The sequence below is a fragment of the Artemia sp. Qi Xiang Cuo genome, chromosome 4 (genome assembly GCF_049724085.1).
Source record: "Artemia sp. Qi Xiang Cuo chromosome 4, ASM4972408v1, whole genome shotgun sequence".
Taxonomy (NCBI): domain Eukaryota; kingdom Metazoa; phylum Arthropoda; class Branchiopoda; order Anostraca; family Artemiidae; genus Artemia; species Artemia sp. Qi Xiang Cuo.
The window spans coordinates 11317551-11334243 of record NC_142797.1 but is presented as its reverse complement, the minus strand read 5'-3'; the positions used below and the strand labels follow the sequence as shown (position 1 = coordinate 11334243).

Sequence of the window (16693 nt, the reverse complement as noted above, 5' to 3'; positions counted from 1 at the left end):
GTATTCTAAAAATATTGAATTAAATGTTTTTATTTGATTTTCTTAATTTTAGTTTTAGTGTTTTACTTGGAACAAACTGCTATTGATAATGTGTTACTTTTTATAAAACAATTGAGTCTAAAGGCATTAAATATTTTGGTGTCTGATAACCTAGTTCAAAACTGTCGATATTGTTAAAAAATATCCGTCCAACGCTTGGGCATTGCTCAGCCGAACTGATTGCTGGGAGTTTATATCTTAGTTTTTGTAAGTAGGCAATTGTTTTGTGTATTTTTTTGTAATTAATTACTTTTTTCATTTTTATATACTTTTACTTCAGTTGACATATTTTTCCCATTGCCTTTAGAAAAATGTTTGTCTCTAAGCTTCATGAAATAAAAAAAAAGTTTTTTTTTCAACTGAAAGTAAGGAGCAACATTGAAACTTATAACGACCATAAAATATTACGTATGTTAGGGGGATTGTCCCCCTCCTCAACACCTCGCTCTTCGCGCTAGAGTTTTTCGGTCCTTTAAAAAAGAGTTACTTATCGTTCTAATCATACGACCCTTGTGTTTCAGAAGTTGTTTTTAAAGAATTGGGACATAATTTAAATTTTAGCATAAAGGGCAAGATGCTCAGGAGGGGCACATCCCCTCATATACTTAATAATTTCTGTTCGTTTTAAGTTTTAATGCTGCTCTTACTTTCAGTTGAAAACTTTTTTTTTATTTAATTTCCGACCGTTTTTTAAATAACGCCAGGATACCTGGCTCTTCCTCCACGGAAAAATCCCCTTTCCCATAGAAATATTCGCTTGGCAATTCAATCCTTGCGAAAAATTTACCCCGGACAATTACCCTTAGCATCACCACGGCCAAAATTGTATCGGTAAAAAAAAGCAAGACGTATAAAGAAATTTCATATAGGAAGTCTGGCAAATTCACCCACTGTAAAATTTCGCCTGAAAATTTCAACCCCTGGAAACTTCCCTCTCCATGGAAAATTCTCCCCGTGCAGAGTCTTTCCAACAGAAAATTCGTTCTCCCCTCCCCACCCGAAAAATGTATGCATACTTCCCAATAACAAATAAAACAACAGGTAAACTTTATAATGTTAAAACCTTTCCCCAGGGGCTGTAGGGGGTTATTTTATCTCCAAAGACATAGTTATTGGGCCTTTCAACTATGCTGAAGAAAAAAGCTATCTCAAAATTTTGATCGGACGATTTCGGGAAAAAAGAGGCGTGGGAGGGGGTCTAGTCGCCCTCCTATTTTTTGGTCACTTAAAAAGTGTACTAAAACTTCTCTTTTCTGTTAGAATAAGCCCTCTCTCGAAGTTTCAGGCCCACTGGATCGATACGATCACCCATAAAAAAAACAACAACAAAAGAAAAAACAACAAAGAAACAAAAAAACACGCATTCGTGATCTTTTTTCTGGCAAAAAATAGAAAATTCCATATTTTTGCAGATATGAGCTTGACACATTTAAAATGTGTCTTTTTTATATACCGAATCTAATAGTGTAGTTTTTGTTAGAATTATATGACCTCCAGGGGGCCTTACTCCCGTTTGTCGAAAATCAGAAAAATTTTCTCAGGCTCGTAGCTTTGGATGGGTAAAACTAAACTTAATGAAACTTATATATTTGGAATCTGCATAATATGCCAATTTTTTGATATATCTATTGGTATAAAAATCTGTTTTTTTAGTTTTGGTTACTGTTGAGCCTTGGCGCTCCGTACTTACAGTTTGTTGCCACGAACTGTTTGATTACCATTCAAAATCCAAACAGAGATCATTAAAATGTTCATCGTTTTTTATGTATTACCAAAAGTACTGTACTCATAAAACTTTACGGTTTTATGAACTGTAACTGGACGAACAAAAATGTTTTTTCAACTAAAGTAAGGAGCTAGTTTAAAACGTAAAACAAATATAAATTGCTCTGTATATAAGCGGGCTGCCCCGTTCTCAACACCTTGCTCATTAAACAAAAATTATTTAGTGCTTTGAAAAATCAGTGCAATCAGTGCAAAATTTCTTGCAAAATTTGAAAAAAGCCAAACTTCACAGTAAAGAGTAAGGAACTAAGGAGAACATAGCCCCCTTCACATAAAAAGTAATTTGTTCCAATAGATTTCAAATTTGTTCCTTACTTTCATTTGAAAAGCTCTTTTTTTTATTTAGTTTCTGATTGTTTCCCAAATCATACCCAATCCTAACCAAGACATAATTGGAGGTATCAGTCCCTTAAATCCCTGAGTAATCACTTTTAAAATGTGTATATCAAAAATTGTACGTCCATTAGTATCATCCTACGTTTAAATTTGCAATATCAATTTTGGATAGAATTTTAATGTACTTCAAAAATTAGCGATAAATACTGATTCTGGTAAAAAATCCTTGTTAGTATTATTACTAAAAAAATTCGGTTGGATGAAAAAGGAGTATTATTGTTTGCATGAAGCCATCACAACCTCTACAACAAGATTTCTTATCGATAAATGCATTACATATATTTGTTAGAATACATTAAAGTGCTTCATATAGATAGAAAATAAAATAACACCATTTAAACTTGCTGAAACCTAAGTTTCTAGCAGTTTTTGCCATCCCAAAGAAATTTCCTGGCGAGGCTGATGATAACCTACCTTGCATTTTCCAACTCTGTGCTGGTAGACATGGGATTGTAACATTTTAGCTGAATAAAGAAACAATTTAATTAATTCCTACTCCCTCCTACCTCTTTCAACATTTATCTGAAGCCTCATGAAGAGTACGCAGTTTAAATAAAATATACTTTTTTAGGAATCTATCCTACTCCCACCTAAAGAATGACTCACCCCCTCATTATAGCTGACACGCAATTACAGATCGCAGAACATAGCCTATTTTCATTACAAATAAAGTGAATCAACTTGGTTGAATCCAGTAAAATTTGAATACAAATATCACAAAAACCATTAAGACTATAACTAAATTATGTTTACATACTTTTATTTTGAAGGAGTGGCGATGAATATTTGGGAAAATGAAAACATTAAAACCTTCAACCTTCAAGTAATAACTCACGTTTTTAGAACTGGTTGCACCATTTAGATCATAAAGAGATTTAGAAACATATAAGATTTAGGCTAAAACTTAAGATTTATTATAATTCATTTATCTTGTTAATCAAACTTCATAAATTGAATTGAGAACATCTTGATTATTTGTAAAATATTGTTGTATCTTCCACGCTACGTTTTGTTCGTGAAAATGTTTGGGAGAGCCCATCCAGTTATTTATTTTGACAGTATATCTCTTACTAGATCATAAAGTTTTAATTAAATATATTGATTGTCAAGCAAGATAAAGCATTGTTTTCCCAACATGGTCAGTAGCTATGTTTTTCTTTGTCAAACACTTAAAGATAGACAGAGAAAACTTATCAAACAGCTCCTTATTTTAATGGGTTAGACAATTATTAGAAAAGCAGTGTTGTCGTTTCTACTGGTAGGGTTTTCGTCCAGCTGTGTTAGACATACGAATTTAGCTATGTCCTACACACGAAAATAGCTGGAGTGTTTGGAAACTGTAATTAGCGACAATAATAGCCTAGTCTCAAGCAAATTAAAAAATGTAGGCTGTTATAAGGAGTGGTATAATTTTTCCCAATCCCGGGGGGATGGGTTTGAGCAAAGTTGGAGCCGATTTTACCAAGTCAAATGAAAAATGAACCGTATAGTACCATAAAGGAAAAGGCATACTAAAAAAAACTGATACGTTTCTGTGGATGCTTGAATTTATAAACCATTTGGAAAAACCTTTTGTAAATTTTAAGACCCCAGCACTTCTGTTCTGGGTATCGAAAAAACAAAAGTTTCTTTTATTTTGTGTGGATTTACCCTGACTTGATTCGACAGGAAAACAAGAACTTCAACGGCAACTGTTTTTTAATGGAGAGCAGCTGAATGAGCTAAAAGTGGGTTGAATTTTTCGTAATCCAAACCAGAATGGTGCATACCAAACCAAATACAACATCAGACCCAATATGCAACATCAAAGCCACCGTGAGGTTTAATGGTTAAAGATTAATATGGGCATAAGCTGTGAAAAAAATAGTCCCAAGAAGTTATTTTTTAATGTAGCAACCTAATAATATATATATATATATATATATATATATATATATATATATATATATATATATATATATATATATATATATATATATATATATATATATATATATATATATATATATATATATATATATATATATATATATATATATATATATATATATATATATATATATATATATATATATATATATATATATATATATATATATATATATATATATATATATATATATATATATATATATATATATATGACAATGTTCTATTTTATATATGATCATCTCCTTTATTATAAAATATTATATTTAACATTTTTAAGTAAAAAAGTATCAAAACTGGGTGTTTGATTTACTTGACCATCGAATTTTCAATTAATGGGACCAGAGGGTATTTTTATCCCTTCCGGAAGAAAAATTTCACTGAATGGCTTAGAACATTAAATTTAAACTTTCAGGGCATGTTGAGGGGTACTGAATGATTTAACATTGCACTGTTTGCATAATACTACTGCTAGTAGTACTTCTATTGCTGTTAGTGCTAATATTACTAAGGCAAATTGGTATTAACGTGGAACTATTAGGGATTGTTGAGGGGAACGTTGGGCTAAAGCAGGCACATAATACGTTGGGCCAAACTTATTATCTGCCTGCATGTTATCAATAGGGTGTATCAGCATATATATATATATATATATATATATATATATATATATATATATATATATATATATATATATATATATATATATATATATAACAAAAAATCGCGAAGAAAGGAAGAAAACGAGGACAATTAACAGCCAGTGAAAAAATTGAAAAATTATGCAAATATTTCGGTCATGACCTCCGCTTGACCGTCCTCAGTGCAGAATAAAACTGATAAAAATATATAAAAAACCAAACCTTAAAATAAAAACACCAAACTAAAATTGGACGACCCTTTCCTAGTAACGGTGAAAGGGTAACTGAATAAAAAACAAGTCTAAATGGCATTTCAGAATTTCATTTTGCGTAAAGCACTTTTAAAGGCTGATCGCTTTCCAGTTTGATTGTTATCGGAGAATCTATTCGATTGCACAATATAACTTTGTGGATGTATGTAAAAACGATCAGAATTAATAATTTTGTCCTAAATAGGATTTAGAAAAATTTCTCTACCGTTCCTATTGAGAGCTACCTTTCGGTGAATGTGCTTTTTTATTTCAACTGCCTCCCTGAAAACTTGCGTGAGACCTTTAACGGGGGCAACGATGGAGGCCTCGTCAAACAAAATGAAATGGTGTGGACTCTCGTACATATGTTGCGCCAAGGAGACACATTAAAAATTAAAACGAACAGAAATTATTACGTACATGAGTGGATATGCCCCCTAATCAATGCCTCGCTCTTTATGCTAAAATTTGAAGTTTGTTTCAATTTAATAAGAATGACCCCTGAATCACAAAAGTCGTTTGTTAGAATAAACAGCTCTTTTGAAAGTACTAAATAAACTTTTTCATTAAGATTCTATGACTTAGGGTGTGTTTTCCCCTTTTTTCTAAAATAAGGCAAATTTTCTCAGGCGCGTAACTTTTGATTGGTAAGACTAAACTCGATGAAACTTATATATTAGAAATCAGCATAAAAATGCAATTCTTTGATGTTTCTATTGGTATCAAAATTCCGTTTTTTAGAGTTTCGGTTAATATTGAGCCGGGACGCTCCTTACTTACAGTTCTTCACACTATTGTTCACAAATATTACAGGTCGTTCATCTATGTCATTATTGTAAAATCTGGCTAAATCAGGTTAAGACACGAAAGTAAAAATGCAATATACTGAAGTTTTATTTACGGTATGACCTATACAAGCATACACAGGCATTCACATGACCTTCACAACTGCATATCTTGTCAAATAAAGGACTAACATAAAAACAATAATAATACAACAATAAGCATAAGAAATAGGCAAACTTCACAAAGAAAAAAATAATGTCGATCAATACAAATTATTGAAAAAGCTAAATAGTAAAACTATGAGAAAAATGCAATATTTCGTAATAAGATCAACAAATATGCAATACTTTAAAGCTACACAGGCCATGGCTACTAAAAGCAACAAAAACAAAAGAGCCGTTCACACATATTCAACATTATTTCCAAGAATCAGATGGATTGCTTTTTTGTAACTTTATGGTTTAAAGTGTGCTTTAGTTCTATTGGCCTGAGATGAATTACAAGTTCATCTGATGATTTTTGGAAGCCATTACAAAAACAAAAGAGCCATTCACATATATTGAATTCACATTGTTTTCAAGAAATACTTCTTCTATTGCTAATAAACTCCAAAGGACGTCAAGCGACTTCACACTACCATTTCTGAATCTCATGGTCTTCTAAAACAACCCTTAGCAACTAATTTTGAAATCAGTTATAGCGTGGAAAGTAAAAAAAAACTTGTCAATCTGAGTGACTCAACTTTTTTCACTTGAAAGAGAGACTGAACTGATTTCTGACCACTTTTTCGTCATTGCTTTTCAGCTTTTCAGCAAAGAAGTGAGATCTGTCTTGTCTCTGCTTGAGCAAAATCACTCATCTCTTAGTTTTTGGTTGACTTAAAACAAGAAACAAGGTAAAACAGAGAACGGAGAGCTAAGATCTAGTGGATATAAGATATATTGACTATCAAAAACTTGTCAAAGTAATTTATTTTCTTGTCGGTCTCTATCATGGTTTATCGTGAATTAATCCCTGTTAAATGATGTTTCGTAAACTAGACAGACTGCCAAGATTATCCTTGTCGGCCATCAGTCTAGGAGCAAACGAAAAGCAGGTAGTGCCAGAATGGGGTGAGAGATGTCGTAAGGGAAAATTTAAGGGAAATAACAACTTCTTGGGAGGATGTAAAGGGGAAGGTTTGAATAGATTGGGATGGCGGAGGAGTGTGCGTAGCTGCGTTGGCCTTAGTCGGCTTTGTGCTGCAATGAGTTTTTACTAGTAGAAGTAATCCGTGTTTATCCCCTGTCAGGACTGATGCTTTGAGTTTGTGTCAATAGACGTAGCTTTCTTGGCCTTTTTTAGTTATTGTCTGCACTCTGTCCTTGCATTTTGTGATTGAAGAGCCCTTAATGAAGACAGCAGTTTGAGTTTTTAACTATATTGTAATTAGTCTTCGCAGGCATTGTGTGTTTCACCTTCACTTTGACTTTCTACTTGTATTAGTGATTTAGTGGAGGGTCTTAGGGGAGGGGGCAGGATGAAACGCCACGCCATCAGCTGCTGTAATGCAAAACGGGATAAGATTCGCAAGATAAATTTAAAGGAAATTAAAAAAAAACTAAACAAAAATTTTAGTTTTTCGATTACTATTGACGAACAGCTTTTTTGTCTGGTCTTCAAGATAAGAGAAACAGTGATCTAATGTCAAAAGCTCTAAATTTCAAGCACAAGGTATACGGTTTTCTGGAATAAGATAGAATGTTCTTATTACCTAGAGAGCCAAATCTGGTGTACTAAAGCATGTAGAACCATTCAATTGAACGTTTGGGACTAGCGACAAAACTCTTTCTGCTTTCTGGCTAATTTTATATCTCTTTGAACCTGAAAACCCAGATTTTCTAATATTTTTTTTTAGCTTTTCAGTGCCTTGACATCGCCAAGCGCCGTTATCATCGACGCCTTAATTTGCCGTGGTTGTTTCACCAAATATATATTTTTTGGGGGGAGGGGTTTGAAGTTTTTGAGGATTCCCTCATATATTTGTGAAATATCTAATTCTATTAGAGAAACCTGGCGGGATTTCTACTTGTCGTCTCTGGCGGTTTACAAAACCGTCAGGGTTCTCTGACAAGTGTACCTTCCTTGGGATACAAAAGTGTCACACTATTTGGCCCAAGTCAACATAAAGATTAACCCTCCCCAATTCCTTTCCTTCCCTCGCTGTGTATAGGATTCTTTTCCTATGTAATCTCACCCTCTCTGTAGGCTTCCAAACTTCACCGAGGCTAATCAAAAAGTCAAAGATTATAAAGAAAAGAGTTCCTACTGTATTCACTCTTCCAACTGTACAAAAACTGATAAAACATAAATCTATTCCCTAGAACGCATAGCCGCGTATAATCTGCGGGTGGATTCTTCCCGGCAGCAACGCTTTTTCCAGCCAATCCAAACCGTTACCGATTACGACCGATTACCGATTACCAAATGAATAAGTTTTATTACCCTTTTTTCACGCAGTTACCATCCGTGAATTTTGCTGACTACGCAATCAAGGAAAAAATGCCATTACTATTATTGTTTATACTTATAAGAAAAAAAATTCGGCAATGATGTTTTTCTAACACAGATTTCTACTAAGCTTCAAATTTATCGTTTTATATTCTAATATTTCGTAACTGGTTTAATACTTTGTTAAAATATATACAAATATTTTTGTAATTACCATTTTTTGCTCTTTACGCAATTACGTGTCTTTTCATATTGAGGATATTCAAAGATATTTGATTATTACCGAAGGTCCAATTTCTAACAACAATTTCTACTTAGCTTCAAACTTTTTGTTTTCTTTTTTAAGGTTTTTTAATTGTTGTAATCCTTTGTCAAAATATATGCAAATATTTTTGCAATTACCAGTTTTTTGCTCTTTAAGCAATTTAATTTCAACTTCTCCATACATGAAAATCTTCAACGAAAAAATCTTCAATATACGTCATTGCAATACTGATCTATATAAAAATAACTTCATTCACATAATTTTTTTCTATAAAATTAAGGCTCTTAACGGATTTTCTCAAACTTCTGACCTATCTAGATGTTTTTTTTTTAGGCCAGAATATTCCAGGATGCCAATTTTCCCCAAAAAATATGGAGCCATTTTCGAGAATTTATATTTTTCTTATAAAATATAATAGATTATTATATAAAATATATATATACTTATATAGAATAGATACCTGTTTTCGTATATTTATATATATATATATATATATATATATATATATATATATATATATATATATATATATATATATATATATATATATATATATATATATATATATATATATATATATATATATATATATATATATATATATATATATATATATATATATATATATATATATATATATATATATATATATATATTTATTTATTTATTTATTTCAAAACCCGTCATACAAAAGCAAGAATATGGAGCAGTAAGAGAAAACAAAATAATAAAACAATAAAGATAGCAATTAGGCACTTCGCAAAATACAACACAAGCAAATATACGAAAGAAACCAGAATAAAAAAGAAATAGACTTCTAAGCGAATGAGTATAAACACAAACATTTACTTTCTAATGTCCCCATTATCTTACCACTGCAAGATATGGCTCCAGTCGTGTGACAAATAAATCGTTAAAATTCACAATACTTGTTAAAACGGCAATACATGAATCAATTATACTAAAACAAATAAACGCAAACTATTTTCAGGTTCAGGGTGGGAGCCGAAGGCGATAGTTTCATAAACGATAATAGCACCATCTAATTTTTATAATATAAGTGTGAAAAAAAAATGTTACACAGAGCACGACCTACCATATATGCTGCAGAACAGTAACATTAAACAATCATACAAGAATTAAATTGTTATTATTATTAAAAATTACTGAAAAATCTGTCACAATTAAAAACACAACACGACGGAGCATAGGAAAAAAAAAACAATACCTGCTTAAGAATATGGGACTAATCATTTAAATTCCCATCAATTTTTCGATTATGTTTCGCTATCCTTCTAGCAACGGCAACTTCTGGGTCAGCCACCTTGAATTTCGCAATAGTGAGCGAATTTTTATACCACGGAGGCAGATGAAACAGATACTTGGGGAAACGAAAGAACATGGATCGGATGTTACTCTTGTCAGTTTTAGTTAGGAGTTTCCAGAAGGGTGCAGTATAGAGGATATGGGGAAGGACAACAGTATTATATAGACTTGCTAGAAGATGTCGGTTGAATCGAAGTTTACAAGATACAATGGAAGCGTAAGCTACTGAGATTCTACGTCTAATTTTTTCAAGAAAAAGTTTTCGGGTATATCTGATAGAAGAAGCAATGGGCAGACCTAAATACATAAGGTGATCTACAGGTTGAACAGAGCTAGATCCAAGCGTGATGGAAGGGGCACACAAATTTGTTTCCCAGTTAAACACGACAACTATCAGATTTGAAGGAGTTGAATTCAAGCCCAATTTTCTGATATTCCGCCTCAAGGATTTCAAAAATTTCGGTGATATGTTAAAGAGTTCGACTAAAGTTTGGGATGTCGTTAGCATAGCATATCAAAGAAATGTTTACAGAAGAAAAAATCAGTAAAGGAGAGCACAAACTTTGTGCTTCCAGAGCATTGTTATTAAAGAGGTTGGGAGAGGTGATGGCTCCTTGACGGGCCCCTTTCTTGACTGGGATAAGTTGACTACGCGGAATCGGGGGCATCCCTTTATCTGGGGGTAGTTTCAGGCAGATACAAAGTCTTGAATATAAATCACAAAGAGAACGAATAAAGGCCAGATTCAATCCACGTCTACCGGCTTTCAGAAGCATCTCTGCGTGGATAGCAGAGTCGAATGCACGGGTGGCATTATGTCCTCCCAAAACAAGGCTTTTTTCCAGACGACTCCGCATCAATCAGGGCATTTGCAACAGTGGTTAAACCGTCGGCACACCCGGTACCTCGCTTGAATCTGAACTGGTGTGGAGGTGTATAGCAAACTTTCAAGTTTCTAATATTTTTTCCCTAATAAATAGTAGCTCAAAGAGCTTGCAAAGGGATATAGCTACGGTAATAAAGCAGAATGATTTACAATGGACTTCAGATTTTCCCTTTTTAGAGATAGGAGTCAAATCTCCGATGCAAAAAGAAGAAGGAACGATAACCTGAGTGAAAATCATCTGCATAAGTAGAGACAGATGAGCCGTAAGAAGTTTTCCCCCGTATTTCAAATGAAAAGCACTAACTTGGCCAATACCAGATGAACGCTTCTTCGTTCTTTAATTTTTGGAGGAAATCTTCGAAAGAACGGGTACTGGCCACAAAATCTGGGGGCATATAAGGTTTTTATTGAAAGTTTTTTCTTAGAAACTCGAAAAAGGGCACATTCGATTGGAAATTCAAAGGGCTGATGCCCTTTTCAATAGTCGAAAGTATTTGGAGGGCAACTAACCCCCTCTCACATCCACCTTTTCCCCAAACACATACAATCAAAATTTTTAGATAGCCATTTTTTTCAACGTAGTTGAAAGTTTTGGAAATTAGGTATTTAAGGATGACAACCCCCCCCCCCCCCGCCCGCCGGACAAGGGGTGCAAGTTATTCCCTGGGGGCATATAAGGTTTTTATAAAAAGCGTCGTCATAGACACTTCAAAAAGGGCTCATTCCATTGAAAATTGAAATGGCCAGTGTCTTTTTTTATAGTCGAAAGTGTTTAGAGGGCAACTAACCCCCCTCTCACGCCCACCATTTTCCCAAACACATACAATCAAAATTTTGAGATAGACATTTTTTTCAACGTAGTTGAAAGTTCTGGAAATTCCCCACAGCCCTCAGGGCAAGGGTTTTAAGTTATCCTCTGGGGGCATATGACGTTTTATAGCAAGCGTTGTCGTAAAACTTCAAAATGAGCTCATTCGATTGAACATCTAAAGGACTAGTGCCCTTTTTAGTAGTTGAAATAATTGACATCCAATCAAAATTTTTAAATATTCATTTTGTTAAACGTAGTTAAAAGTTCTGGAAATTAGGTCTTTTAGGATGGAAACCCGCTCAGAGCCCTCAGGGCAAGGGTTGTAAGTTATACCCTGGGAGTATATAATGTTTTTATAGAAAGTGATGTCGTAGAAACTTCAAAAAGGGCTCATTTGATTGAAAATCGAAATGGTTAGTACCCTTTTTAATAGTCGAGAGTGAATGGAGAGCGACTAACCCCCCTCTCACGCTCTCCATTTCCCCAAATAAATTCAATTAAAATTTTGAGATAGCCATTTTGTTCAACGTAGTTGAAAGTTCTGGAAATTATGATTTTAACGATGACAAACCCCTCAGGGCAAAGGTTGTATGTTATGGCCTGGGGTCATATAAGGTTCTTATAAAAAGCGTTTTCGTAGAGACTGCAAAAAGGACTCATTCGATTGGAAATGAAAGGGCTAGTGACCTTTTTAATAGTCAAAAGTAATGGGAGGGCAACTAGCCCCCCTCTCAAGCCCAAGATTGCCCCAAACACATCAACTCAAAATTTTGAGATAGCCATTTTGTTCAACGTAGATGAAAGTTCTGGAAATTAGGTCTTTGAGAATGACACTCCCCCCAGAGCCCTTAGGGCTAAGTTTGTAACTTATGCCCTGGGGCCATTTAAGGTTTTTTATAGAAAGTGTTGTCGTAGAAATTTCAAAAAAGGCTCATTCAAATGGAAGTTGAAAGGGCTAGTGCCCTTTTTAATAGGCTAGTAAAAAATGATTGGAGGGCAACTAACCTCCTCTCACGCCTACCATTTCTCCTCCCCCATAGCCCTCATGGTAAGGGTTTTAAGTTATGCCCTGGGGTCATATAAGGTTTTTGTTGAAAGCTTTGTAACAGAAACTTGAAAAAGTGCTCATTCGATTGGAAATTCAAAAGTGCTACTGCCCTTTTTAATAGTCGAAAGTGATTTGAGGGCAACTAACCCCCCTCTCACGCCCACCTTTTCCCCAAAGACGTCCATTTAAAATTTTTAGATAGCCATTTTGTTCAACGTAGTTGAAAAGTCCGGAAATTATGTCTTTGAGGATGACACTCCTCCCACAATCCTCAGCACAAGGGTTGTAAGTTATTCCCTAGGGGCATAAAAGGTTTTATAGAAAGCGTTGTCGTAAAAACTTCAAAAAGGACTCATTCGATTGGAAATTCAAAGGGCTAATGCCCTATTTAATATTCGAAAATGATTGGAGGGCAACTGACACCCCTCTCAAGCCTACCATATCCCCAAACACATCCAATCAAGACAGACAAGATAGACATTTTGCTCAACGTAGTTGAAAGTTCTGGGAATTAGGCCTTTGCCAGCGTTGTCGTATAAACTTCAAAAATGACTTATTCAATTGGATATTGAGATTGCTAGTGCCCTTATTAATAGTTAAAAAGCGATCGGCGGGCAAATTTCCCCCCCCCCCAGACCCATCATCTCCGCAGACACTTATGATCGACATTTTGATATAGCAATTTTATTGAACGTAGTTGAATGGTCCGGAAATTATGTTTTTGATCATGACAACCCCCAACAGCCCTCAGGGCTAAGGTTGTAAGTTATGCCCTGGGGGCATATAATGTCATATAGAAAGTGTTGTCGTAAAACTAATAGAAATTTTGAGATAAGAAACAGAAATTAAAATAAGTCCAACTCAAAACGAGCAGAAATTAATCTGAGTAGGGTTCTGAACCCTATGGTTTCTAAAAGCCAGAATGGTACTTTACTGAAAAAATCTCTTTTTTTGATGTTTTTACTTATAACTTTAAGAAAAAAAATTAATTAACATTTTAAGGAATAAATATCAGCATATGTATATTAAACTGACAATGCATATTTTTTTCGGTAAATTCATTTGAGTATTTTCGGTAAAGTACAAATTATATTCTGGCTTTTATAGGGTTCAAATTATAGGGTTCAAAACCCTACACAGATTTGAAATAGCTCTATACTAGTTTTAAGACTTCTATTTGGTAAGGGGGGGGATTGAAAAAACAAACTAATTGAATCAAAATAGAAAATTACAGGGAAGTGATGAAAATCTTTTGTATGGAAGTTTTGTATGCAGTTTTGTATGGAAGTTCTGCTCGTATATAGAGCGTTCAAGGGTGTGGCATCTGTAAAACTGATGGAAGCGAGTTGATATGTTTTCTTTTTTTGGGTGGCATAATGCTTGTCTAGATTCCCATAATATGTCTTACTTTATTGAATATGAGGCCATACGAAAGAGGTACTTCGAAAGAGAAAATGTACCTGTCTTATTTTAATAACAGCAACAGGTAAGTGTTAAAATGTGACAAAAAGAAAGATTACGTTAGAAAATGACAAATATTATTAGAAGAATGTGACATTTCAATTGCACAAAGAGAATTCGAAAATGGGAATAATTGCTTCCTTTATTAATATTATAAAAAATGTAATTGAATGCGATATTAAGGCTGTACCCTTCCCTGGCTGCTTAGCATACAAAATGCAAAAAAAAAGAAACAAAAAAAAACAAGACCCTTAGAATAACCGGAACCAAATGTCAGGTCTTCGTAAAGAAGTTAAAATAACGAACGAAATAATATTATGCTTCGTTATAGCGATTATGTATCACAGAATACTGGTTAACTATGTTTAATAAAAAATACAAGCAGGCTCTAACAAAAAAAAGAAAGCAGAAAAAAGTAAGCATATGTGACATCGTATTAATAATGTTAGTTTGTGAAGTTTATTGTTCTAATAAAGAAGAGAATATTTACTTTCGAAAGAAAACGGGCAAATTGATTCATGAGTGTTTATACCAAATTTAGTTTCTAAGAAACATTTTTTTGAAGTTACTCGGTTTCCACAAAAAAAAAAAAAAATTTCCCATATTATGTTATTTTATTTAAGTGATACATTAAATTTTATTTATGGGAACTTATTTGCATATAAAAAAGGAATGAGGAGCTAGTAACATTCTTTGTGAGTGTCAGATCATTAAACAATTATTTCATATCGAGAACCTCACAAGATGTTTTTTATTTTCAGTTTGGACAATGGAGATACCGAGTTGTGCGAGCTGGCCGAGTATCCGCACGAACCGACGATGGTGCATACATAGATCGATTGGTCTTCGAACACGTTTCAAAAGACGACAGTGGGACTTATGTATGTGTGGCAACTAATAGCGTGGGATATAGCTTTCGAGAAGCAAGTGTGCGAGTCCTTCCACAACCGAGCTATGACGGTGGTAATTTTCATTTTTAATTTTTTATTCCTGATTTGTACAATCTCGTTAGTATGATCAAAGAGAACAAAAGAGGATACTTTTCTGTAATTCCATGGTAAAAGAACGCTTTAATTTCATTGGTTTAAGTCAGTGACGTATTTTCGTTGTCCAATCACTTTATTCCTCAAGGGTATTAAAAAAACAAGCTTTTTAAAACTAAAAGTTTGAAGAAACATTAAAATTCAAAACGAACAGGAGCTATTCCGAATATAAATGGGGTTGCCCCCATCCTTAATCCCTAACTTGTTGCGCTAAAGTTTTTAGTACACTAAAAAGCTTCTTATTTCAATTCAAAGGCCCTTGTCTTTCAGCAGTTAAAAACCCCATTACTCCTCCCCCTGGATACAACCTTGGTAAAGAGCAACATTAAAACTTAAAACAAACATTTAGTATTTTGAATATGAGGGGGGGGGGTGCTTCTTAATCCCTAAATCTTTACGCTAGAGTCTTAAAGTTCTTTAAAAATACTTTTCATTTAGATCCAACGGCTCTTGTAAATGAGCAGTCTTTCTTGAAGAACTGAGACAAAGTCAAAATTTGTGTAAAGAGCAAGGGATTAAAAAGGGAGTAGCCCCCCTGAAATACGGAATTAATTTCTCTTCGTTTTAAGTTTTAATGTTCTCCCTACTTTCAGTTGAAAAAACTTTTTTTATTTAATGCCTGGTAGTTTTTCAAATCATGCCCAGGCCTAACCAAGACATGATGTAGATTACCGATTCCAATGAAACCACTTTCTTGCTATTAAATTAAATATATCAATAATTTAAAGTTATTTGTAGCGTCCCGCTTTTACGGTTGTTCTGCCTAGGAATGAAAATGTTAGATTTTAATTACCATTTTGAGCAAAATTTTAATATTTATTTTAAATGTTCTATGAACAGTAGCTTCGTTGAATAGGTTATTAGTAATAATTCTAATACGGAATTTCGGTGGATGGAAAGGGATATTAATCTTCGTATGGATGGAAATTCTGCATGACTTCGAAGCAGATCTTCTGCGATCTTCAAATTTCGACGCAGCTTAAGTCATCGTGACCTCTACCTCGCAAGATATATCCATGTGAGGCACATGATATCTTTCCTATTTTTTCAACCTCTTTGCCACTAGGCATGTGAATGTAATATCTTTTGCTACGTAGAAAAAGAATGTCACGATGGAGGGACGCTTTTACCCGTCCTTAGCACAAATAATAGAGGCATAGGCCAGTTATATTCCGAGGAAACAAGAGGGATTAAATACCAATTCCCCCCTCCCAAGATTTCATTCCATATTTATCTGGAGGCTCAATAAGAGTTAGGATATTTTGGCATTAGAAATAACTCATTCAGGTATCTTCCTGTCCACCCGCAAATTGATCCAATGCCCCTGCTTTATCAAACAGTTCGTGGTAACGAACTGTAAGTAAGGAGCGACCCGGCTCAATGGTAACCGAAACTCTAGAAAACGGTATTTTGATACAAATTGATACATCAAAAGAATCAAATTTTAATGCTGATTTCAAATATATAAGTTTCATCAAGTTTAATCCTACCAATCAAAAGTTAGGCCCCTGAGAATATTTGGCTGATTTTCGAAAA

General features: G+C 33.9%; 1 protein-coding gene across 2 annotated transcripts in view; it reads left to right on the top strand.

Annotated features, from left to right (window-relative positions):
* The window catches only part of LOC148952781 (fibroblast growth factor receptor-like 1), a 187974-nt gene that overhangs the window by 157531 nt on the left and 13750 nt on the right, over window positions 1-16693 (top strand). The window contains exon 8 of one of the 2 annotated variants that reach the window (XM_089088086.1): window positions 14876-15074. In XM_089088086.1, the coding sequence (XP_088944212.1) occupies window positions 14876-15074 (199 nt within the window). Of the gene's footprint in view, window positions 1-14875; window positions 15078-16693 lie in introns of both variants that reach the window. The other variant, XM_089088085.1, reaches the window with a different exon arrangement.